The following is a 27500-nucleotide window of genomic DNA, read 5'->3' on the forward strand; positions in this document are numbered from 1 at the left end:
TAGATATACTCATGTGAAATTTGGAAGGTAGAAGTGAGTTGGAGTTTGTTCTTCTCCTATTTTTACTGTTTCTGCTGATAGGCTTCTGGTTGTGAATTGGGTTTTTTTCTTTTTTTTTTTTGTATGTGTGTGCAGTGTTCTAGAGCATGAAGCTTCCAAATTCACTATGTAGCTTTCAAATGGTGGGACACACAGGCACACTTCATGTTATTGTGCTTGGATGTATTGCACTTTGCAGATACTATGTTTCCAAGTTAAGGATTTTTGGCAAGTCCTTCAGTACGATTTTTAGAGCACTGCTCACTGCATGTGCTCACTTACTGACTCTGGCACATTTTGGTAATTCTCACAGTATTTCAGACTTTCTTCTGTTAGATTTGTATGATAATCTGTGATTAGTGTTCTTTGATATTATATGTAAATGTGTGTGTGTGTGTATATGTATATATATTTTTTTCCCCTTTTAGCGATGGAGAACCATTCTCATCTAAACTGGAGTGTTGTGGTATATTGTATAGGTCACTGCAGGATTGAACAACTAGGCTCAAACTTATCTTCCTGCCTCAGCCTCCCTAGTAGCTGGAACTATAGGCAGATGCCACCATGCTCGGCAATTATTTATTTATTTATTTATTTTTTGGTGGATGGGTCTTGCTATAAAATATGTAGAAAAATTAGCTGAACATGGTGATGTGTCTATAGTCTCAGTTACTTGGGAGACTACGGCAGAAGGATTGCCTGAGCTCAGGAATTTAAGACTTCAGTGAGCTATGATGACCTAGGAGACAAGAGTAAGACTCCATCTCGAAAATAAATAAATAAGTAAGTAAGTGAACAAATAATTGCTTGGGGGTACCGTGAGCAGCACCCATATAAAATGGGGTCAGTAGATGTTGATTGTATTCTAAATGCTCCAGTGACTACTGGTTCCCTGCCTTTCTCCCTCTCCTCAGGCCTCCTTGGTTCCGGAGGCACAACAGTGTTGAAACTAGGCCAGTTAGTAACCCTACAAAGGCCTGTAAGTGTTCAAGTGAAAGGAAGAATTGTACATCTCTCACTTTGAGTCAAAAGTTGGAAATGATTAAATGAGGAAGGCGTATGGAAAGCCAAGATAGGTTGAAAGCTAGACCTCTTGCACTAAACATTTAGCCAAGATATGAATGCAAAGGAAAAGTTCTTGAAGGACATTAAAAATGTTATTCCAGTGAACACGTGAATGAGAAGTAAAACAGCCTCCCTGTTGATATGGGGAAAGTTTTAGTGGTCTGGATAGATGAGACAACCACAACATTCTCTTAATCTAAAACCTAACCCAGAGCAAGGCCCTAACTCTCTTCAACTATAAAGCCTAAGAAAGAAAGGAAGCTGCAGAAGAAAAGTTCAGAGTTGACAGAGGTTGATTCATAAGGTTTGAGGGAAGAAGCTGTCTTTATAACATAAAAGTGCAGGAAAAGCGGCAAGTACTGATGTAGAAGCTGTAGCAAGTTATCCAGAAGATACAGCTACGATCCTTGATTAAGGTGGCTGCGCTAATTTTCACTGCAGACTAAACAGCCTTACATTGGAGGAAGATTTAAGGCTTTCATAACTAGAGAGGAGTCAGTGCCTTGCTTCAGAGGATGTATGGACTCTCTTGTTAGGGGCTGATTGATGCAGCTGGTCATTTCAAGTTGAAGCCAGTGCTCACGTACCATTCTGAAAATTCTAGGGCCCTTAAGAATTAGGCTAAAGCTACTGTGCCTGTGCTCTGTAAATGGAACAACAAAGCCTGGATGATAGCACATTTGTTTACAGCAAGGTTTACTGAATATTTTCATCCTGCTGTCCCTATATCCTACTCAGAAAAAAAGTTCTTTCAGAATATTATTGCTCATTGATTATGTTCCTCCTCACCCAAGGGCTCTGATGGAGATGTACAAAGAGAGGGATGTTGTCATGCCTGCTAACATACCATCCATTCTGCAACCTATGCATTAATGAATAATTTCAACTTTTAAATCTTTTTTAAGAAGTAAATTTTGTAAGGCTTTCACTGCCATAGATAGCGATTTCTTCCAGTGGATATGGGCGAAGTAAATTAAAAAAGTCTTCTGGAAAGGATTCACCATTCCAGATGCCTTTACGAACATATGTGATTAAGGAGGTCAAAATATCAACATTAAAGAAGTTTGAACGAAGTCGATCCCAAGTCATGTGGATGACTTCGAGAAGTTCAAGAGCTTCATGGCGGAAGTAACTGCAAATAATGGTGAAAATAATAAAAGAACCAGAATAGAAGTGGGTCCTGAAGATGTAACTGAATTGCTGCAATCTCATAAAATCGGAATGCATGAGGAGTTGCTTCTTTTGGATGAGCAACGAAGGATTTTAAATAATACATAAACTTATTTGATAAAGCAATGGCAGGGTTTGAGAGGATTGACTCCAATTTTAAAAATTGTTCTATTGTGGGTAAAATATGGTATTGCAGGTTGCAGAGGAATCTTTCTTGAAAGGAAGAGTTAATTGTTGGAGTATAGTCTTATTTCTGACAGCTATCCTGCATTCAGCATCAAAGTAGGACCCTCCACTGGTAAAAAGGTTACAACTCACTGAACGTTCAGACGATCATTAGCATTGTTTAGCAATAAGTCATTTTAAAATGAAAGTATATACATTGTTTTTTAGACATAATGCTATTGTACACTTAATAGATTACAATTTAATATAAACAGCATTTGTGTGATTTGCTTTATTGTGATAGGAACTAAACTTGCAATATTTCTACGATATGCCTATATTTGCATTTGTATATGCTGACTGAATATCTTCCTTTGATGGTCATGTCAGCACTCAAGAAGTTTCAGATTTTGGATTTTATATTTTCAGATTTGGGATGCTCAACATTTTTTAATGTTTTTTTTGATGGCCCATTTCTATAATATGACTTCCAGACCATTTTTTTTTTTTAGCCTTTTGACAGTTTCTCACATTGAAAAGCAATGTGTTAACTGCTTCAACTAGCTACATAGAGTTTGAGTTTGTTACCTATAATAGAACCCTAAATAGTATAGTAATTTCATGAATGGTATAGATGCTCTGGTTTGGTTATCTGACCTGGTTGGATTTGGAGGTAGAGATGATCCCATTATCATTAAAAAGTAATTGGTAGTCTGTGGCACACGTTAATAAACAGTTAACTTTTATACATTGTTTTATATATTTAACTTTTTACATGTTTATCCTGTGGTGCATAAAATAAAAGTGCATATTGGAGGGAAAACTTTGGTAGAGCAACTAGATATTGTGAAAGATTTTCTGGGGAGAAAGAGGAGTATGATGAGAATAAGGAGCGTGGATGGGCCGTTTACTTCTGATTGTGCTAGAAAACCTAAAGAAAAATGACAAGTTTAGAAATTCTTGATTTAGGACCAGTAAGATCACCAAGAAGCTTATGTGAATTCCTTGAAAAAAATCAGAAGATCTCTTGTGTGAAAGGCCAATGATTGGGAAAGAGGGAGAGCCTAAGAATAAAAGTGGAGACTGATGATAGATTAAGGCAGAAGTTTTCAATCTGTGGATTGTGACCAACAGGACCTATATTAAAGGGCTGTGGCATTAGGAAGGTTGAGAACTACTGGATTAAGTTATCTTGAGGTTCCAGAACCCTCAAACCATTCTGAACCTTTCTTGCTAGTGGAAATAGGCATTTCAGCCCCTGTTTGGTGAGGCTGTGTCTGCCTTGCTTAGAGACCTCTTTACTTGGGGTGAGGTGTCATTTCCATTTTATATTCTAAAACCACTTTCTCCATCGCTCATTCTGTTGCAGGAGTCTTCTTTTCCCAGTACCCTTGCCTAATTTTTTCATTCCCCTCACAACCTTTGCTCACTTATGAGTTTATTACTCTCTATTCTATCATAGATAGTACCCTTTCTTTTCTTCAGAGAGTTAGCCCAAACCCATGTTACTTATTTATTAATTCATTTTGTCTTTTGTTTTGTAACACAATTTTTAAAACTTTTAAAAAATGGTGATAACTGACCAGTTATTCAGTCTTTCCATCCCAACCACTATTACTAATTTATATTTTATTTTACTGTTTCTTCTCAAACTTTTTTAAAAGATTAATTTCCTAAGTAATTAGGATTATATGTTTCTATTTTAAACATAAAGATAAAATAATACTTCTAGAATATTGTTAGAATTGACCAACACTAGACTTGATCATGACTCTGTTGGTAGACTACTGACTGTTAGCATTTTTTTATTAATAAAGTTTTATTGGAATATAACTGTGCCTATTTGTGTACATATGTCTCTGGCTGATTTTGTGTTTCTGTGGCAGAGTTGAATAGTTGCAGCAGAGACCATGTGGACAACAAAGCCTAAAATATTTATTACCTGACCTTTTACAGAAAAAACTTGCTGAACCCTATTATAAACTATGGTGACCTTCTGGATTTGGGAACTCTTATTTTTGTCACTATTACACAGCTAACTTAAGGTCAAGATAGAGAAAAGTTACAGACTAGTGCTATGGCTGTTAGATACTACCTCTGGCAAGGCTAATACGTCAGTTTTATAATTTCTCTAGGATTGAAAAGGTTCCATTCCACATTGTGCTCTGCCACTCACTGTTCAGTGTGAGCATGTGATATCATTATTTCTCCACTTGCTGGTGGCGAGAAAGAGATGTGGAAGTCTGTAATCAGCTAGCCTTCAGGCTGCGTTAGAGTGGGTATTGGTTGTTGCTAACTCGACTCTGATAGAGATGAGGTAGTAGAAAGTTAGTTTTCATTTCTCATTCAAGGAACTGCTTATTTCTTCTAAGGGAGCTATAGTTCCCAGATCCTTACCTCCTGTTTTTAAATCTGGTATTGAGGGCCATTTACTTGGTTGTAGGGGAAAAATGTACCAGGGCAAAAGGCAGATGGGGTTTCCTTCTGCACATTTGGGATGACAAAAACTGAGGTTCTTTATGTGGCAAGGATTGGAAATAGATTTCATGTACTGTTAAAGCTGCCCCTCTCAGTTTTATCCTCAGAACTTAATAAGCCTTCTTTAATCCATACTTTGATTAACTGTTGATCCTATGAATTCTGCTATCTATTTTATAGTCTTTCCTCCTCTGCTGTTTCGTACTTGGTTGACTAGAATATGATATATTTTTTATCATATTTTACACATGATTTGGGTGAATTTCCCCAAAATGAACTTTTCCACATTAAAACTGGCACTTTTTTTGTCCACCCACACATAGGTAATGTTTTTTTGCTTGTCTACAAAGCCTCTTTACTATTGAAAGAGCTTAGTGTTGTCTGTGAACAGCTACACTGGTTTACAAGATTGTTAAAACCAATCCTTGAGGCACTTCACTATTTATACTTCCCTGTTCAGATTAATTCCTGCCCTGCCTTCTCGTCCTTTCCAGGCACCGCTCAAGTCAGTGCTCTCTGTGAGGCCTTCTATAACTGGCCCAGCTGCAGTGTCCTTTCAGCATTTCAAGTAGTTACTTCTCTCAGTATTTAAGTTGTGCTTTTTGTGAGAAAGGTAATAAGATGCTGTAAGGTACTGTCTCCAGTCCTGACACACAGATAAGTAAGTACCCACAGTGTTTACAGTTTCGCTGCTGGGAAAAGGAGAAATACGGAAATTATTACGGTGCAAAACACTATTACAAGAAGCAGAAACAAAGGTTTCAAGGGGAGAAAATTGCAGTTGGCTAAAGAAATTAAGAATACCTTCATGGAAGAACTGACATTTGAAATTACTTGAAAGTTATGTAGGATTTGAATGCTGATTAATTCTTTGACCTGTCCGGTTCTCTTGCTAGTCTCTTCAAATTTTCTTCAAATCATCAATGTTCTGCCCAAACCGGCATTTTCTCCTTTTAATAAATAATTTTGCCTCCTAATGCTGGGGGAAAACTGAGCCTCATTCTTGCCTCGCCCCCAGCTGTCACAGAAACTGCTTACTTTGATAATCAGTCTTAATTCTTGTCCTTTAGAGTAAGTGGTTGGATTACACCTCCCTTGTTCAGAGTTAGCTTTTGTTCTGTGTTTTTGATCTTGTCCCATCTCATCTCTAAGATGTTATTTGTTTCTTTTTTCCTTATTACAGCATTAACGTTTCTCCAGTTTACAAACATAACCAGTTTCTCTTTGATTTTGATTCCGTACATACCTTTCAGTTTTTCTATTTGAGCTTCTCAAAAGAAGAGCTTGCACAATTATCTTTATTTCCTTATTTCTGCTAATCTTGGCATACTGCAATCTGGGTTTCATCTGCTGTTATTCCACTGAAACTGTTACTAAGATCATCTTCATTTTTATTTCCAGATTGCCTGATTGCCAAATCTGATGGATTAAAAAATTCTGTAAAATTATGTATGTCTTTGGGAAAATTTGAACATTGATTATTTGATATCAAGGAATTACTCATTTTTAGGTATAATAATATACTGTGATTTTTTTTTTAAAGGATAAGAGATAGTAAATACTAAATAGTTACAAGGAAATCATGCATCTAGGATTTGCTCTAATAAGTGGAGGTGTTGAGAAAATAGTTCTCATATTAACTGGTTGAAACCAGATGCTGGGTATATGGGATTTATGCTTTTCTTTCAATATTTTTTTTTAAATAAGAGGAAAAATGGAGAAGGAAATAAACTAAGAATAAAATTAAGGAGAATTATCTAATTACTGTGTTTCCCCCCAAATTAAGACCTACCCAAAAAATAAGCCCTAGCAGGATTTCTATGCATTTGTTAAATATAAGCCCTACCCTGATAATAAGACCTAGTGATGGGCGTGGCTATGCAGTGTATCTGCATAGCATTTGCATAGCCATGCCATGCATTTCTGCGCAGAGAAGAAGACATTCCCTGAAAATAAGCCCTAGTGTGTAATCTTGAGAAAAAATAAACATAAGACAGTGTCTTATTTTCAGGGAAACACAGTACAATTAAGTATGGCAGGCAAACAGCAAGCTTCAAGGATAAATGACTATTGAAGCTAATTTTCACCAATAAAAGAATTGGGATATTGACAGCGGATATATTAGCACAATGCCTAGCATGAAGTAGATGCTGAGTAAATATTTGTTGAATCAGCTAGTAAAAGCTCATAAATGGGCAATATAGACAATTATTAATAGTTGGAGAGGCCAGTGGCTCATGCTTGTAATCCTTGCACTCTGGGAGGCTGAGGCAGGTGGATTGCTTGAGCTCAGGAGTTTGAGACCAAACTGAACAAGAGTGAGTCCCTGGTCTCTACTAAAAATAGAAAAACTAGCTGAGCACCTGTAGTTCCAACTACTCTGGAGGGCGAGGCAAGAGGATCGCTTGAATCCAGGAGTTTGAGGTTGATGCGAGTTATGATGATGCCACAGCACTCTACCAGGGCCACAGAGTGAGACTCTGTCTCCAAAAAAAAAAGTAGTTGGATAATTCTAAAGGCTGTGCCTTTAGGAAAACCCAGTAACTAGTCACCCCATTTGTTTTCATAAGTAACAACACATACTTGACTAGCACTTAAGGTGACCAGGCGTCCCACTTTTGGCAGGACAGTACCAATTTTTAACAATTTGTCCCACCTCCCATGGTGTTTTTAAAAAGTCCCAATTTTTGGAAAGAATGCACGACAAGCTAGGGAATGGCGGGACAACGGGAAGGGAATGTGTATGGTTTTCAGCTGCTGAAAAGGTTAATGTAACTTCATTTGGGAATGAAAAGGCTAATGTAAACTCCCTACTCCCCTCCTGGACAAGGTCGCCCAGGTGGAATCAGTATCAGAAGGAGACTGGCTCCCTCCTCACTTCTAGGCAAGGACAATTAGCTCAGAAGGAGCCAAACTGTCTGGAACAAACAAGTAGCCCCCCCTTCCCTAGAGGGTCCCTAACCATAAATAGCTCAGCCAATAGCAGCCTGACGGACAAAACACACGATGAAATTTCTCTATGGGCTTTAAAAACCTTAGCTCGCTTTGTCGCCCGTCCTCCAGCCATGCTGAAGGGAAGAGTGGTCCAGGCATATGCTTGCAAAATAAAGCACTTTTTGTCTTTACATGTATGTGGTGGTCTCTTAGCGGCAATTCTGGTCCCAACACTGCCATGTGGCTATTTCACCAGGATATGAGTTTTATATTATTTTTGTGAATTTTAAAATGTTAAACTTTAATAATAACAAATAATTGTTGAGAACTGATTATTGAGAACTGCTTATCAAAGTTTGCATTGTTGATCAATTGTTAGAATTCAACCACCATTGTTTGGACTTAATGAACAATGGCATTTTTTGGCATTGGCAAGCACGAAAACATTTTGTAACTGTCTCTCAGACAATACACATCATGCTGCATGCTAGTGCAGCAGTTGCTCGCAGCAACCTCAAACTCCTGGATTCAAGCGATCCTCTTGCCTCGCCCTCCAGAGTAGTTGGAACTACAGGTGCTCAGCTAGTTTTTCTATTTTTAGTAGAGACCAGGGACTCACTCTTGTTCAGTTTGGTCTCAAACTCCTGAGCTCAAGCAATCCACCTGCCTCAGCCTCCCAGAGTGAAAGGATTACAAGCATGAGCCATGGGCCTCTCTAACTATTAATAATTGTCTATATTGCCCATCTCTGAGCTTTTACTAGCTGTTAAGTGATGTCAACAAATCATCTATTCAGATAATTTAGGTAAGTAATTTATTTATTTATTTCATGAGTTTAGCAGACAGTACTCATTATTTATATTTTTATAGTGGCGGCAAAAAGTCTAGCGCCGGCCTTGAGAGTGACACAACTTACAAGGTATCATTATTAAAAAAATATATTGATAAGGAAAAGGTTAACTCTTGGGCATCAGCAAAAATCATAATAGAGAACAAATGGTTAGAAATATTTTATCATTTTGAAACAAACCATGTTCCATATAATAATGCGCTAAAAGTTGTGGGATATGTGCTATCCTTACCAGGAACTAATGCTGCAACTGAACACATTTTTTCTACGGTAAATAAAATGTGGACATCAGAAAAATCACAATTAAGTGTTGAGACTTTGAAAGCCATTTTATGTGTGAAATATAATTTAACAAATTCTTATGAAAAATTTCATGACCTTTTAAACAACGACAGCAATCTACTAAAAAAAATTCACTCAAATGAGAAATATGCCAAAGAATAAAATAATACTTTACAGTTGTTCAGGGCTGGGTTTGAACCTGCCACCTTCAGCATATGGGGCTGGAGCCCTATTCCTTTGAGCCACAGGTGCTGCCCTATACATAACTTTTTTTTAATGTATTATATTCATAAATTGTACTTACGTTGAAATTAAAAATATATACAACACAATACTGTTTTTGCGTTCTATGAAAATTTTTGTTGCTCCATATAGACCAAATTTTTAATTAAGACCCTCCCCCACCCCTGGTCAATGGTGTCCCGCTTTACCAATGTTAAAATCTGGTCACCTTAACTTAACTGTGTCCCGGGTACTATTCTAAGCAGTTTACATATACAGTATTAACCTTTTTAGTCCTCACATTAGCCTCATGGGAGAGGCTCTGTTACTTTCCTCGTTTTGCAGATGAGAAGATAGAAACAGACCTTAAATAACTGGCCTAAAGTCACATAGCAGGTGAAGTAACAAAGCCATGATTTGATTTTAGGTAGCCACACTTCTGAGTCATATTTTTATTCATCTTACTATATATACAGCTGCTTGTAGTAACTCTTACAACAATAATTTGTATTTGTCCACATGAATGATTATAGGCAAAACTGGATTTGCCTAAGATATAATTCATTCTCTGATTTTTTTTTGTCATTCAAAGTTTATTGTTGGATTTTTATTGAATTAAGATATTCTAGGCCATTGTGACTTTGTTAGTTAACTTGTCTGGATGAGAAAACATATACTAGTTGGGGCAGTTTGCACAAAGTCGAGCCCTTAGTTGTAACTTGGCATGGTAACTGGGAAAAGTGACTATGTGCAAGAATTGCTTTAGAGAGTTAAAGCAGAGGACTAGACTGAGGTGCGAATCGAAGGTATGAATGGATGATCAAGTTCAACTAATTTTTGTTTATAAAGTCAGTATAATTCTGAATGGTTTTGATAAAATTAGTAAATATAAGCCTGTTTTGTAGACAGTGTTGATGAAAGGTTAAGTGCTTTTAATCTAAAAAGATTTCTTAACTTTCTTTTGTTAAAGGGTGACCCAAGAAGAGCTTGGCAGACTCTGAAAAAATGTTTCCTTTTGAATAATGGACTATCTGTAGAAACCTTGAAGACATTTCTGTCCCTTAGAACCCTGCTCTGGTTTTGAGTACAGTCACGTACTAGCAGTTCTGTTTCTGTAATAGTTTGAATATTTACAGGTGACTTGATTATTTAGACATACTGACTTTACTTAGCTATTAATGTTTGTTCTTAATCAGATTATCTCAAGGAGGTTTACAAATTCAAATTCTTAGATTGAGAGTGTTTTTTTGTTGTTTTGAAAATAGCATTATCAGAGAAAAGATAATCCAAAGTTAATTTTATTTCCTCCACAACAGCATTTGCTTTCTTATATGGACTAGCTTAATTCATTTCAATTTTTAATGTTGTATTCTACATGCTAACTAAACCTTTTTCATTATCTCAGAAATCTTTAGAGGAAACTTTGTTAATATCAATAAAAATTCAGTTTGAATGTGAATAGGTAAAAATGTTATTAAAACATTCCTAAGATGCTATTTATTATAAAAAAGTCATTAACTGTGAAATTGATTTGTACCTTTTTTTGCTTTAAATTAGTATCTTTTTTTTTTTTTTTTTTTGGTTGCAGCCATCATTGTTGTTTGGCGGGTCCGGGCTGGGGATTCGAACCCGCCACCTTAGGTGTACGTGGCTGGCGCTTTAGCCGGTTGAGCTACAGGCGCCGAGCCAAATTAGTATCTTCATAAATGTATCATAATGCTTCTGAAATAATCTTTCAGCCTTCATTTATCATTTACTTGGTAATTTAATGATCCAGAATTCTATTTATTTCACCCAGCCACTGAAAATTATTTATATTCTGCCTACTTTCCATAAATCTTTAGAGTTAAGTAATGAAGAAAGAGACAAAGGATTTCTTAAGTATGATGCATAAGCTTAAATACTTTGGGTTGCTACCTTGTTTTGCTATCATAGTCCTTTTTTTCTTAAAAAAAAAATCCCTAAAAATGTATCTTTAAATATATATCTCTACTGTATTTTAAGCATTTCACATTTTTAGACAGACAGCAAAGTAAAGTGCTAGTTCAGTTTTCTTTATCCACACTGTCAAATTTTAGTATCATGGCAGCACTAATAAGTTCATAGTTTTTGTAACAAGGTTTATGACATAAAGTACTTTGATTATCTAGGACTTTTGAGTAATTTTTTAGCCACTATGTAAAAATAAGTTACCTCAGCTGGTTAGAAATCTTAGCACCCATCTAGCAGAAATATAAATTATTCAATCTTGCTTAGACTGTTAGAGCAAAATATGGAAAAATGTGCAGAAAAAGAATGACTTGGGGAGTAAATAAACAGAGTGGTAGCATCTGTCTGAAAGAAATTTCAGAAGACGTTATTTTTCTTTTTGACCTTGTTTCCAGTGGACTTGTCTGATTCAGGAGATGTATTAAATAAAATAGGAGGTGAAATAATCAGTGCAGCAGTGGGTAAAAACTTAGATATAGTCTTGTATCTGTTAATGAAATTGAATTATTCTTTCTTTTATTACTTTCTTTTCACAAAGAAAACTCCAGGGCCAAGTGACTTTAATGGTAAATTCTATCAAGCATTTAATGGAAAAAAAAATCCAATCTTATCTAGATTCTTCTAGAAAATAGAAGTTACTATTACCTTAATGGCAATACCCAAAACATAAGAAAACCAGTATTCCATATAGATCAAAATCTACATAAACATATGTGCATTAAACATTTTCATGTCAAATTCAGCAGTGTGTAAAAAGATAATACAAGAGGGCGGCGCCTGTGGCTCAAAGGAGTAGGGCGCCAGCCCTATATACCAGAGATGATGGGTTCAAACCCAGCCCTGGCCAAAAAAAAAGGATAATACAAGACCAAGGGTTTTTTAAAACCAGGAATTTAATTTTAGCATATAGTATGATTTAACATAATGTAATTGATTATGTTGATAAGAGAGAAAAAAAATCTCCATATAGCAAAGTTTTTGCCAAAATTTGATACTCATTCATGATAAATATCAAATTGGAAACAGAAGAAATCTTTCTCAACCTGATAAATAGGCACAAGCTCAAAAACCTACAGCTTATATCATATCCAATTGTGAAAGACTGAGTAGTTTCCACCTAAGACTAGGAAAAAAGCAAGATTTTTCACTCTGGCCACACCTTATCTACATTGAGTCCCACTCACTACAGTAAGTCAAGAAAACTACTGAGATTGGAAATGCAAGATGAAAATTGTCTCATGCATTCTCTGATGAGATATATAATATGTTGTATTAAATATATGTACATATACACATATACAGTAGAACCTCTGTAAGTTGACCACCCAAGGGACCATTACAAACTGCTCAACATATGGAGGTGGTCAACCTAAGGAACTAGGCCGTTGCACTGAGACATGCATGGGGTGCATGTTTGGTCTGTGAGAATTAGGTCAACTTAAGCAGGTAGTCAGTGTAGGGAGTTTGTCAGTTATGGAGGTTCTGTTGTATATAGCAAATCCTAAATCACTAGAACTAATAAGTGAATTCAGCAAGATTGTAAGATATAAGGACAATGTACAAAAATCAATGTAATTTCCTTGTAATAGCAAAGAACAATTGAAAAGTGAAATTGATGAACACTAGTCATTCTTAACAGGACAAAAACCTAAAATACTGAGGTATAAACGTAACCAAATAAGTATAAAATCTATGCATTAAATAACCAAATATTACTGAGAACAACTTAAAAAAGAGCTGAATAAATGGAGACATTTGAAGTTTGGAAGATTTGTTATTAAGATACTCATTTTACTTGGATTGATCAATAGCTTCAAGACAGTCCCAATCAAATTCTCATCAAAAGTTTTCTAAAAATTACCAAACTGATCATGAATTCCATATGGAAAATGCACAGGGCTTACAAAAGTCAGAAGAGTTTTTAAAAAAGAACAAAGTAAAAGGATAATGGTCCATGATTTGAAGATTTACCATAAAACAAGGGAGGGTAGTACTGGTATAGGAAAGACAAATCTAAGGAACAGACTAGTGGGTCCAGATTTCTATATCTGTATATAGGTATAAAATTTGATTGGTTTTTGATAAAGGCACCATTGTAAGGGGAGCCTTTTTCTTACTTTCAAAACAAAAATTTACTTCTCTTCCTACTTACACTGTGTACCAAAGAAAGAAAAAAAAAAAAACTTGGGTAATAGATTTAACATAACAGCTAAAACTGTGGAACTTCTAAAAGAAAACATGGGAGAAAATCTGCATGACCTGGGATGGACAGTGAGTTTTACTACACACAAAAGAGGAATCATAAACAGAAAAACTTAGATTTCATCAAAAGTAAACGTTTTTGCTTTTTAAAAGATGTGTTTGACAAGGCAGCTTAGAGACAAGAGAAAATGTTAGGTAGTACCTAACAAAGGACTTGTATGTCTCTCTGTGTGTGTATATATATACACACAAATATATATATAGAGAGAGAATTTCACAAATCTTTTAGATAATTCAGTTCTAAAAAGCACAAGAGATTTCAATAGTCACATCACCAATAAAGATAACTGAAATACCCCTTGCTGATAAGGATATGGAGTTACTAGAATTCCCATAGATTGCTTTTGGGAGCATAAGGTGGTATTCTACTTTGGAAAACAACAATTACTGAAAATTAAACATAAACTTGCCCTTGGACTCAGCAATTCCAGGAAAACATTTGTTTACAGAAAGACTTGCACATTAATACTTACAGTAGCTTTATTCATACTAGCCCCAAACTGGAAACATCAGGAATGTTTGTCAGCAGTTGAATGCATAAACAAATTGTGGTATAGTCATACAGTAGACTATACTACTATACAATAAAAAGGAACAAACTATTGACATCTGCAACAACATAGATTAATGTCAAAAACTTAGTAAAAGAAAATAGATACAGGAGTACATACTATATGATCCTCTATATGTGAAATTCCACATGGAATTTAGTTACAGCAAACAGAACAGTGGTTGTCTGGGATGGTGAGAGGAGGGTGTTTGCAGTGGGGGCCAAGGGAACATTTGTGGGTTATGTAATATTCTTTTTTTCTTGATTGTAGTAATGCTCACAGGTGTATATATTTGTCAAAACCTGTAGAATTGTGTACTTAATGGGTTGAATGTTAGTTATTTCTCAAAGTTGGTTTTACATTTTTGTTTAGCATTTTTATTACAATTTGATAACTTTTGTTGGTTAAGTCTAACTTCTGCATATTTGACAATTGCTTGATAATTTTAAAAGTATGCTATGTAAGAATTACAATCTAGAAACACACGTTACCTCTTGCATTCTAAAGTGGAGCTCGTTTGTAGTCCTAGCTACTTGGGAAGCTGACGTGGGAGGATCATTTGAGCCCCGGAATTTGAGGCTGCAAAGAGCTGCAGTTGTATTGCCACACTTCAGCCTGGGCAATTAAAAAAAAAGAAAAAAATATATATATATACACACACACATATGTATGTATACATACACATAGGGACTGGATATGGTGATGCATACCTGTAATCCTTGCACTTTGGAAGGCTGAAGCAGGAAGATCCCTTGAGCTTAGGAGTTCTAGAGCAGCCAAAGCAAGAGTGAGACCCCGTCTCTACTAAAAGTAGAAAAATTATCTGGGTTTTGTGGGAGGAGCTTGTAGTCCTAGCTACTTGGGAGGCTGAGGCAGGAGAATTACTTGAACCTAGGAGTTTGAGGTTGCTGTGAGCTAAACTGACACCATGGCACTCCACCTTCCCAAGAGTGAGACACTGTCTGAAAAAAAAAAAAAAATGATACGTATTTCTAAAATCTAGGTCTTTTATATGGATGAAGATTTTTTGTCTTTGAGAAATGATAGAACACAAATACGTGGCTTTGTTCAAGTAGTATATTTCTTTTTTTTCTTTTCTTTTCTTTTTTTTTTTTTTTTGAGACAGAGCCTCAAGCTGTCCCCCTGGGTAGAGTGCCATGGCATTACAGCTCACAGCAACCGCCAACTCCTGGGCTCAAGCAAGTCTCCTGCTTCCGCCTCCCAAGTAGCTGGGACCACAGGCGCCCGCCACAACGCCCGGCTATTTTTTGGTTGCAGCCGTCATTGTTGTTTGGCAGGTCCTTGCTGGGGATTCGAACCCGCCACCTTAGGTGTATGTGGCTGGCGCCTTAGCCGGTTGAGCTATAGGTGCTGAGCCAGTATATTTATTTCATAATAACACTATTTCAGTTCTTTCATGATTTTGGTAGGGTGTCATCTTTGATCTGTTCATTTGGTAGTTAAATTACCATAGTCTGTGCAGATTATAAATTTAAACTGCTTGTCTTTATACAAAGTCATTATAAAATTTGAGGTTTTCTGGAGCTGCTTGTGATTTATCTACCGCGCCCCCTGGTGGATTTTAGTTCTCATTTGCGATAACCTGAAAATACAGCCATTACCTTTATAGGAGATGAATTTTACAAATGGCTTTAAAACTTTTGAATTAGCTTTTGTGTTGAAAACCTTAATTTTCTTGATAATACTATTACTTTTTATTTTTGTGGTGGACTTTACAAGAGTTATTCAATACAGGTTTCTCTATAGATAATTCTGTGATATCTTTTTTTTTTTTTTGAGACAGTCTTAGTATGTCGCCCTTGGTAGAGTGCTATGGCATCATAGCTCACAGCAACCTCAAACTCCTGCGTGTAAGCAATTCTTTTTGCCTCAGCCTCCCAAGTTGCTGGGACTACAGGTGCCCGCCACCATGCCCGGCTATTTTTTGGTTGTAGTTGTCATTGTTGTTTTTAGCAGACCCTGGCCGAGTTCAAACCCAGCAGCTCTGGTGTATGTGGCTGGCACCCTAACCACTGAGCAATGGGCGCCTAACCAATTCTGTGATATCTTTTTTTTTTCTGTAATATCTTATGGCTCTTTTCAAAATACCTATAAGGTAGAAATTCTGAGATCCCAATTTATAGTAGTATTTCCTAATACAGTGGAACCTCGTAGTTGACTATCTCCCTACATCCACTTGTACTTGTACAAGTCGACCTAATTTTCATAGCCAGGACATGCACCACATGTAGGTATAAGTACAGTAGGCCTAGTTCCTTATGTTGACTAGTTTGTTACAGTTCCTTAGGTGGTCAACTTACAGAGGTTCTACTTTAGTTCTCATTCCATAGTATAGTTCTAAATTTCTTCTTACTATCCAAAAGGGATTGGAGAATATCTTAGAAATATTATGTAGAGTCAAGATAAGCTTTGAACATCTTACAGTGACACAAATTAAGGAAGTACTGGGAGAAAATTGCTGAAATGACATACAATAGCTAGTACCTGAAGACCAAAACTGGAATAATTTGACTGACTAAATAATGATAGTATTAGAGGCCAGGTGTGGTGGCTTATGCCTTTAATCTCAGCATTTTGAGAGGCCCAGGCAGAAGAATTGCTTAATCCTAAGAGTTCAAGACCAGCCTGAGCAACATAGCAAGACCCTGTCTCTCTCTATATATATATAATATCTGGGCAAGGTGATATATGCATGTAGTTCTAGCTACCCAAGAGGTTGAGTCAGAAGATCCCTTGAGCCCTGGAGTGCCAAGCTGCAGTGAGGTTTAATCACAACCAGGGTAGCAGCCAGGGTAGCAGAGCAAGAAACCTATCTCAAGAAATGAAAAAACCCAAAACAAACCATAGTAATAATGATATTTTTAACTTATATAAAGTAAATATCCACAATTCCATGCTGATATTGCAGACAAGACCCACTGATGGATGCGAACATTATGTTAGAGTTTGAGGAGAAGTAAAATATTTGTGTAGTTTCAAAGTTTTCTCTGAGGATATTTTTTAACTACAAGTGAAAGGATAGTTTTATAGTGTAGAAACCTGGCACACACCACCTTGGTCAAGTGATCAAAGTTAATATCACTACTATGAAGACATACTTATGTCACAAACTCCTTAATACAGGGTACCAGAAGACATAATTCTGTGATATTGTTACCTCAAATGCCTGAATTCATTATGATCATAAGAAAACCGCTGGTTCAAACTGAGCTACATGTTACAAAATACGGAATCAAAAATTTCAAAGTCATCAAAGAGAAGGAAAGAATTAAGAGCTGTCACAAATTTGCAAGAGACTCAGGACATACTACAGGAGAATTTAAAAAGAATTACTTTATCTTGTTTTTGTTAAATCATTAATTAGTCTATTAGTAGGTAATAAATAATTTATAAACTAGCTATTAAAAGAATTTCTTGAAGGAAAAAATGTCTTGTTGCTGTGTTCTACTATGTAATTATTGGGAATTGGGTAAAATTTGAAGAAAGTGGTTTTTTTTTTTTGGTTGCAGTTTTGGCTGGGGCCGGATTTGAACCTGCCACCCTCAGTATATGGACCGGCGCCCTACTCCCTGAGCCACAGGCACTAACCAGAAAGTTTGTTTTCTACCATTCTGAGTATTTCTTTTCATTCTGAGAAACTTCAAAGTCATCTGAGAATCTAGACTTCAAGTTGTTTGTACTTGTAGTCCTAAGAGTTGAATTGCAGCACGTGATTATCTTAATAGCAGTGCTTTAAGAGCTAGCGACCGTGGTCTCTCTGTCACTATTTTAGAATCTCTTTATTTTCCTTTTTTCTAAATGAAGAGAAATAAATAATCCTAATAAAGGGAAATGAGTTATGATTCTTCATATGAAAAGATGGTGAATGAACATGTAACATTCTATTAGTATTATATTGCTGATATTAATATGTCAGTTGCAAATGTTAAGATTTACTGCAGCAACCTGAAGTTTCTAAAAGACAATTCTTAATCATTCTATATTATTAATAAGATTCTTGAAATCACTTGTTAAAGTGAGTTACCATCCAAATTTCACATTAATCCTTGAGAATACTCAGAGTACATTGATCTAGGTAAGGTCTCAACTATTTAATTTGGTATTTTCTTTATAAATATTCTGTCAGTTCCTTATTAACTATTTTTATATTTTATTAAATTCAAAAGAACTAAATGTTTACTGCCTTGCTTAAATTTTAGGTAGCAGTATATATGATTTTAGGATTCTTTATTATAATACCTTGTCCAATGTAATTTAATATGGGGGCAATTTCAGCTATTAAAAAAGGTTGTTTTTCCAAAGATATCCTTCCAAAAAGTGGAAAAATAACATGAGTTTCATATTGGCAAAACATATGAAAAAGGGTATCTCTGAGTCACAGGATGAGTCAAGAGGGTGAGGTTTGTTTGCTTTTCCTTGTCCATCTGTTTTAAGGGAGCATGATCCTAAGCAGTAGGAAAAAAAAATTTTAATGAAAGGTGGCACCAATACTTAGTTGGAATTTGTTCTTCAGTATTTAACTGGTGCTAAGTGCAGATTATCTGTGAATATACTCAAACATTAGAATAGTGCTGACAAGACAAATTTGATTTATTTTAGAGATTTGTGCCGACCAGTGATTGTAGAAGATTGCTAAGTAGTATTAATTCAAGAATTAAAACTCTGTTTTATACTTTAATTTCCTGCAACACATCCAAGTGGAAGTACTTCAGTAACTGCTTTTCTGGTAACTGTAACAACCAAATATGTCACTTTGATACCTAAAGAACTTTTTTTTTTTTTTTAGTTTTTTTTATTAAATCATAGCTGGTACATTAATGCAATCACAGGGTACAGTGTGGTGTTTTCACATACATTTTGAAATACTCTCAGCAAACTGGTTAATGTGGCCTTTATGTCATTTTCTTAGTTATTGAGTTAAGACATTCGACATTCATACTCTGCTTTTAGAAAGATTCACTTGTAAGAAGTTTTTTTTACAATTTGTTTTTGAAAGCTAGCTTTCTCAGATCTTGCCTTTAAAAACCATTCATTCCAGTGCTTTTCAAACTAGCCACTTATAACTATTCTAGATATTTAAGTATGAATTCTTCTTGTTACCCAGCTAGCCTCAACTAGACAGTAAATAACAAGTTAGTCTGTGTCTTACTCATTGTTGTAATCCTCACTGAAAGGAAGGGAGAGGAGGGAGGGAGGAAATAACGGATGGCTGGGGAACAATGTCTCTTTACACACTGCACTTTAAGGTATATTGGAATGGTGCTGAATGGAAAGAGTTATCAGTTGCTTCATGATACTTCATAAGCTATATAAAGCAAAATGAATAGGCTTTAAATACTGCTTTTAGGGCTTTTGCCAGAAAGTGAGGTAACAATATAAGTATACAATATATTGTTTATAACAATCCCTTTCTTTAATCAGAGAAAATCCACAGGAGTCTTATAAATGGAGACTTAGGCAAGAACATTCCAGCAGGAGGATTATAAGGAAATGTGGAGGTTTAAAATTTCTGCCGTAACGGAATTGTACCAAGAGCATTATAGCTAAAGAAAAGGAAATGGGGGAAGAGATAAGATAGAAATTTGTATTGATACTAAATATTATCAGTGGTGGGCAGTGCCTGTGGCTCAGTGAGTAGGGCGCCGGCCCCATATACTGGGGGTGGTGGGTTCAAACCTGGCCCCAGCCAAACTGCAACCAAAAAATAGCCAGGCATTGTGGCAGGCACCTGTAGTCCCAGCTACTCAGGAGGCTGAGGCAAGAGAATTGCTTAAGCCCAGGAGTTGATGGTTGCTGTGAGCTGTGTGATGCCATGACACTCTACCAAGGGTGATAAAGTGAGACTCTGTCTCTACCAAAAAAAAAAAAAAATTATACTATCAGTAGCTTTAGACTTTTTATCCTGTTTACATTGGAAATCAATAGAAAATTTAAAGCACAGGAGCGAGCAATTTGACTGAATTTTACTTTTAGAAAGATTACTATCAACACTGTAAAGAAGGAGAGATTGAACCAAACGTATTTATTTGATGATTTCTCTATATTCTCCAAGTGTTGATATTCTTTATTCATTCATCAAGATTGGAATGCTGTCTTCCAGATCAGAGGGTTATTCCAAGTTACAGAAGCATAATCTTTCAAGTGCTCTTCAATTTCAGTTTCTTAATAGACAACTTTCTAAACTATTTTACATGTCTCAGCTTCAATAAATTGAGTCTAATAAATAGTTTCCATAAATACTATGGTATTATATTTCTTCTTTTGTCTTTCCATTAATGAAAGTCCACTTTTAATATACCTTAGTGTTTCATTTTCCTCATCGCTTTTTCTGGTCTGTGGTATAAACTAAAAATTAAAAATTAGAAAAAAATGGTTAGTCCTTGGTATGTGTGTAAAATTAAGGCAAGCATGGAGAGGGTAGCTTTTAACAAAATCTGTGAACGTTGAGAAACTGTTCTAAATGGTTTATTGATGTCTGATTAGATAAGTAGAGTTTTACTTTAAATATTGATGGAGTTTTAATCATTAAGTTTTAAATCTGAAACATATATAATGAATACTCACTGAGAACACTTAGCCTAGGTATGTAGCAGGCCACACTATCTAGGTATGTATAAGTACACTCCGTGATGTTCACACAGTGGTGGAATAGCTGAACAGCACTTTTCTCAGGGTCTATTCTTGATGTTAAGCAATACATGACTGTGTGAGTATTCTGCTGTTTGCAGCAGTATTTAAGATGAGTTTTTCATTAGACCAATCTAAAAGCATTTCTGATATAATGCAGTGTATGTGTTCCTGAGAAACTTCACATGCTGCAAAATCACTTATCTGGGGAAAATATGGGTAAGGGAGAACACTCAAATTATGTACCTTTGTACTGACATAAATAATAATGATCTTAAAAATACAAGTACAGATTAACTGGCATTTGTATTAAATGCCTTAGTCCGTTACTTATGAGCTTGAAATTGGGGCTTGTTTTCCCTGTTTTGAGGTTCTTAAAGTTATTTGCTTTGGTAGAGACTGAGAATGAACCAGTGTTTGGCCACCTTTATTAATAGTTTTCTAGGGGGTTAGAAGGAGGGTTAAAACAAGAGAAATTATCTTTACAGCTTCTTCATCTGCACCCTTAGTTTTCACCATTTCCTCTTTCACATAATGTTGGGAAGTCTCAAGGTTCTTGAAGCCATTTGCTCCTATTTTCTCTAAAGGAAAGCAGTTACTGTTTTCACCACTTTTTCTTGAGATCTTCATATGCATTTATTAAAACTTTCTTAAGAAACTTGTTGCTGATCCCCTTATTAATGTACTGGGGGAAATCCCTATGGACCCATGAAATTTCTATGCTATCCAGACATCGCTCTCCTCTCTCAGTTACATATGTGCTAATTCATATTACAGCACCATCTTGCACTTAGTTTTTACTTTAATGGTACAGTTGATTGTAGTTCCATTACATTTTAATATAAGTTTATATTTTAAAAATTTGTATGTTATCAGAGCAGATGATGATTCGGTAAAAAATAAATAAAAATATATACCTTAATTTTTTAGTTTTTACAATGAGGATACCATATATTTAAGCTGCCAAAACAGCAGTTTTGTACTCCTGTCACTAACATTCATGGGCAGTATAAAATTTGCTTTAATTTTTTTAAAGTTGGTGGTTACATTTAATTTTTAAAATATATTTATTTGTAAGAATTATTTTTGTTAAGCCACAATCAAAATTACATGAATTAGTCTGATATTTTTTTAAAAATGAAAATGTTGTAATTTAGGAGAAAATGATTTGAAGTTTTTTAAAGAATTCAGATAAAAAGAATTAAGATGATAAAAGATGATGCTTTTTTTAATAGAGTATTTAAAAAATGAATACAGACATTTCTTAATTTTTTCTCTTTTAAAGTTAAAAAATGAATTTTATAAGCTTTTCTGGATGGTGCCTATGGCTCAGTGGGTAGGGTGCCGGCCCCATATGCTGAGGGTGGTGGGTTCAAACCCGGCCCCAGCCAAACTGCAACAAAAAATAGCTAAGTTTTGTGGCAGGCGCCTATAGTCCCAGCTACTTGAGAGAATTGCTTAAGCCCTGGAGTTGGAGGTTGCTATGAGCTGTGTTGCCACAGCACTCTATTGAGGGCAATAAAGTGAGACTCTGTCTCTTTAAAAAAAAAAAAAAAGAATTTTATTAGCTTTTCTGTTTTTGTTTTGCAAAGAGTATCTCCGGAGGAATTCAAGAAACTGGCAGTATTGCCTCCAGAGAAGGGATTGGGTGTCTTGGGCTGGGATGGGAGTGAAACTTTGAATTTTGAATACCCTTTGGTTTTGAGCCATGAATAAAGTAAATTAAAATTTAAAACATAAAATGAAAATAAAAGCACTTTGGTGTACAGAACAGAGGTTAATGTCTGTAGAACCTCCATGATCCAGCTTAACATTGTCAGTCCTGGAATAACTTGAGTGACCTCTGTGATCAGCTTAGCATTTGTCCATCTTAGAATTATCTTGGGACTCAGCGTATAATTGGCTACATAATGGCAGGTGCACACAAAAAGAAAGGTAAACAAATAAAAATATTTATGATATATTTTCCCTGTTAGAATTAGTCAACAGTATATATAACTCTTTTAATCAAAGCTTAATTGAAATGAAAGAGTTTTAGTTTAATTGGAAATTAAACTAGTGGATAATTATTGGATTTTTTTCTAAAATTATCATAAGATAATTTTTAAAAATCTTGCTACTTTTTTGTTTGCTTCTAGTTGATGCAGATGAAATTAAAAGATTAGGAAAAAGATTTAAGAAGCTTGATTTGGACAATTCTGGTTCTTTGAGTGTGGAAGAGTTCATGTCTCTGCCTGAGTTACAACAGAATCCTTTAGTACAGCGAGTAATAGATATATTCGACACAGATGGGAATGGAGAAGTAGACTTCAAAGGTAAGAAAGTAGTTTTACTATTTTTAATCACAAAACGTTAATCTATGTGTTAATCTATGTGTAGTCGTATAGCTCTTAGCATAAAAATTTCTGAAAATTTTAGTTTTTCTGAAATGTCTTTATATTCTTGGTAATCTTATGTTGAAACCTCAAAATCTGGTATGATGAAATATTTTTATTCTTATCAGAAAACTCATTCTAAGGCAGTTTATACAGTATGAGAAGCTACATTATGGTATAGTATAATGTAGTATACTTAGTACAAAATGAAGCCTGTACTAAGTTAACAGTAAAAAATAAACTCTAGGATGTGAATGCATTATCATAGAACAGGATTATTTTAGTTAATTTAGATTTTATAAAGACAATATGCTTTTTGCTAATATTAATGTGATATATAATTTTATATTTGATTCTGTGCTTTGAAGTAAACAAATATTTTTCTAGGGAAATTGTCAACAGATGTTATTTTAGTTGGATAACTATTTTAGTTGAATTATAAGTGAAAGGATCTAAAACTGATAATGATTTAGTACTTGTGAGGCAATGAAGAAAATAATCATTTGTCATAAAACTTCTAACAGTGTGTTTAAGTGATTCTGAGTTTTGATACAGAAATCCAAAATTATCTTTGTTGCAAAACAATTTATAGTATTTTTAAAAGTCCCTTTTCATAGTCATATTCCAAGATGAGTTACATCTTTTAGCAGATTTTTTAATCATCAGATTAAAGAGTATGTTTTTGAGTATTGTACTTTCTGATACTTAACAGATATTTGTTCAATTGATTGACCTTAGAGAACTCCAAGTTCAGATAAGAAAAAAATATATAGAACCTTATTTGTTGAGATTTTTAAATTTGACACTTTCACTTTTAAAACGCTGCTAGTAATATTTTGTTTTGCAGCAAGGAAATATCCTTTTGTGGGTATGTAAGGTAAACATTGTTTTTCTATGTAAAAAGTTAAAATTTTCGATTTGTCAACATTTTTAACTCTTCTTAACCCAGAATTCATTGAGGGAGTCTCTCAGTTCAGTGTCAAAGGCGATAAGGAGCAGAAGTTGAGGTGTAAGTATTTTTCTTCACTGGCTTCCTTTTTCCTTTTATATCACTACTATCACATATTGCATTATAAAATTCTTTGTAAATATTTTTAAGGATGTCTTTTATTCCAGACTGTTTTTCTTAGACATAACAGAAATTTTACATTCTGGTGAAATATTCTTTAAGGACATTTTCAACTAGTATATTTGAATAATAGTCATTGTTGCTTTTAGTTGGATAGAAGGAAAGCAGAATTTCCTACTACTGAACACAGTCATATAAACTACATATATAATATGGCTAAAAGATTTTATGATGGAAGTGAGAAGAAATGTTCTAAAGACCCTAAAACAGTGGTTCTCAACCTGCGGGTCGCGACCCCTTTGTAACAGTGAAAATACATCCTGCATGTCAGATATTTACATTACGATTCCTAAACGACAGTTATGAAGTAGCAACGAAAATAATTTTATGGTTGGAGGTCACTACAACTTGAGGAACTGTATTAGAGGGTTGCAGCATTAGGAGGCATTAGGAAGGTTGAGAACCAATGCCCTAAAAGGTTGGAATTGTTATTAATCCTCGGTTTTATCTGGGCAGAAACTGAAGCTTAGCACAGTTAAATAACTTAACCCTAGGTCACAGTAATTGCCCTGGGCAGTCTTGACTCTATATACTCATTGAAGGTATTACTTGTGATTGTGACTTTATAATTCCTGTTGATTTTTCTTCCTCCTGTTTTAGTTGCTTTTCGTATCTATGACATGGATAAAGATGGCTATATTTCCAATGGGGAACTCTTCCAAGTGTTGAAGATGATGGTGGGGAACAATCTGAAAGATACACAGTTACAGCAAATTGTAGACAAAACCATAATAAATGCAGATAAGGATGGAGATGGAAGAATATCCTTTGAAGAATTCTGTGCCGTAAGTATAAAAAAACTGGTTCTTCCATTAGTTATGCTTTATAATGTGTTTTAAAATCCAGTTAGTAGAGAGTTGCTTATAGGTATTTTGTCCTAAAAAATTTATGTATTTGATTTTACTTAAGTGTTCCATATTCAAAGCTTTGAAATGTGTTCTTTGTTGTGACTGTTAGTAATTAACAATTATTCTCAAGAATTAATATTCTCAGGATCCTCTGATCAAATACCACGAGAATGTTACTAGTAACGTTTTCTTACTGTTGATAACACTACCACGACCCCTATTACAACTAGGTTATATTCTTAAGGTTCATTTAAAAATAAACATGCTTAAAAATAATTCTGTGGGGAATACATGTGTCTGGATTTTAGGTGGGAATACCAGAGAATTGGCTTCATGGGGACAACAGAAATGAAGAGTCCCTGTCTATTCTAAACTTAGCTGCTAGGCGGTGTGAGTCATGATTTTTCTTTCCCTCTTTTTCCAAGTATATTGATAGGTACTTCTTGTGTTCTGGGGCATGGCTCTGTGTGGAGGTGGCAGTAGCCCGTGCCCTATAACACTAACTCTAGGTGGAAAGTGGGGCAACAACTTGGCTTCCCAAGCTGGACTGCCTCTCTTCAGGATACCCAGGGATTTGCTACCACTCATTGCTTCTGAATGGGAGCTTCTCTTCTCTAGTGCTACCCATAAAGCAAAAAGAGTAGTTTTCTGATATATTACAAAACTTTTTAACTGCAAGCTAGAAGTACTAGAGAATACTGGAGCATCCAGAGCACAGGCAAAAATGAAAAAGTTGTAGATTTTTTTCATTAAGTCATGATTGGATGCTTCTATGGGAAGGTGTTCCTCCTCCTTTTCTTTTAATTTTTTTTTTTTTAAATTAAATCATAGGAGGGAAAAACAAGTGACTTTGATAGTTGTGTGTTAGATAAAGACTGATGTATAGTTACATTTTGGTAGAAATTCATACTATCCTTCAATCATCTTTCACCAAAAGGAAAGCTATCTTTACATTTTGTTTCAAAAGGTAGGGTTCTGGTCATGTGTAAAGAATAGACTGTCTTTTGGGAAGAGTTGAGTGGATTTTAGACCTGAGGCTGTCCACATGGTACTGCTACAAGTGTTTGCTGTCCCTTCTTCTACCCCTCCACCACTACCAGGAATCACTGAAGGACTCCTGTGGACCAGCATATGGTTGAATGTGACATGACAGCAGGCCAGTAGTACATCATAGATAACAGCCAATTTTCAAAAGAAGGAAAGAAAGGAAAAATCCCCAAGCCTTGGGCAACAAAAGAAATGGAAAACTCTTGGCTAGAGTGGTATGGAAGGAATGTAGATGAATGAAGACTGCTTGCATTTAGTAAATGTAAAGTGCAACAGGTGCATCACTTATCAGTGGAAGGAAGTAAAAATACATTTTTCTTTATAGAAATGTTGGCCTTATCTACACTGAAGCCCTAAGCTAAGCCTGAGTTCATTTTCCAATATTTTCAATACATTGCTTTAACTTGTATTTTTGATGGGCATAATCTAGGAATGGAGAAAAATATTTTGTGTTTAAAACTAACTTCACTGATCAAACCCATATATGGCTTTATTTCTTATTCTGACTCCTAAAGCTATAGCAGTGAAAGAGATGGAAAAAGTTATTTTAAAAGATTACATACTATGAATATGCTTTAAAATTTTTAGAATATACAAATAAGTCTTAAAAATGATAGTGACAAGATTAGTGTTGGTGGCTCGAACTCACGTATTTATTTTTGCTTCCTCCTAAAACTCCAGTAAAATGAAATGGATTAAAAAGAAAAGGTTACACCCTCACAAGGACAAAAGGAACATCAGAGAAGATAGCATTAAATGTGGTAATTTAGAAAACTGAATGTTTATCTAACCTAGCTGAATGATTATAAGCTGCCAGCTTAGAAATCCGATAAGCAATCTGGTTTGTAACAGAGAATCCATAAAAGGCTCAGAAGTTAGTGGCATGAGTAACTCTGGAAGTGGGGATGAAGGCGGAAGCTAAAAACAGGAGGGTTAGGTAAGGTCTGTTTTAAGAAGGAATTGGAAGACTAGATTTCATCCCCTACTGTGTTCAGCCTGTCAGCTATCTCTTCTGCCACCCTAGTGAGACACCTGGGAGAGTCTGTAGGCTGGTAAATGTGAGGCAGTGATAGGTAATGATGAGCTTTAATACTCAAATAGTAGGGTTCCAGAAAGAAAGCAGGGTATGTGTATGTTGAAGATTTAAGTGAAAATAAGCATATTTGCATGTTGACGCCTCTAGCCTTCTTTCGGGACCTGACCTTCCTGGCAGCTGGACTTTCTATCTTTTTGGCAAGAGGTGGAAAGAGCCCTCTTCAGAGAATCTTATCTTCCCAAAAAATGGTCCTACCATATCCCTCACAATGTAGCTCACAGTCAATAAGCCCCATTATGTACACAGAGGCTCCGGTGCCCTTTCCACAAAAGCAAAGCCCAGGATTGAAAATTAGTAATACAGACTATAAAGACAAAACCAAACCCAAACCAGAAGCCTGGAGCAGATTA

At 35.4% G+C, this 27500-nt stretch overlaps 1 protein-coding gene across 1 annotated transcript in view; it reads left to right on the plus strand.

Annotated features, from left to right (window-relative positions):
• Window positions 1-27500, plus strand: part of PPP3R1 (protein phosphatase 3 regulatory subunit B, alpha) — a 70206-nt gene that overhangs the window by 37829 nt on the left and 4877 nt on the right. Inside the window, exons 3-5 of the mRNA XM_012807429.1 lie at window positions 22794-22970; window positions 23980-24039; window positions 24760-24944. Of these exons, the coding sequence (XP_012662883.1) occupies window positions 22794-22970; window positions 23980-24039; window positions 24760-24944 (422 nt within the window). The remainder of the gene's footprint in view (window positions 1-22793; window positions 22971-23979; window positions 24040-24759; window positions 24945-27500) is intronic.

This window comes from Otolemur garnettii, unplaced genomic scaffold, assembly GCF_000181295.1.
Source record: "Otolemur garnettii isolate 467f Iridium unplaced genomic scaffold, OtoGar3 scaffold00068, whole genome shotgun sequence".
NCBI lineage: Eukaryota > Metazoa > Chordata > Mammalia > Primates > Galagidae > Otolemur > Otolemur garnettii.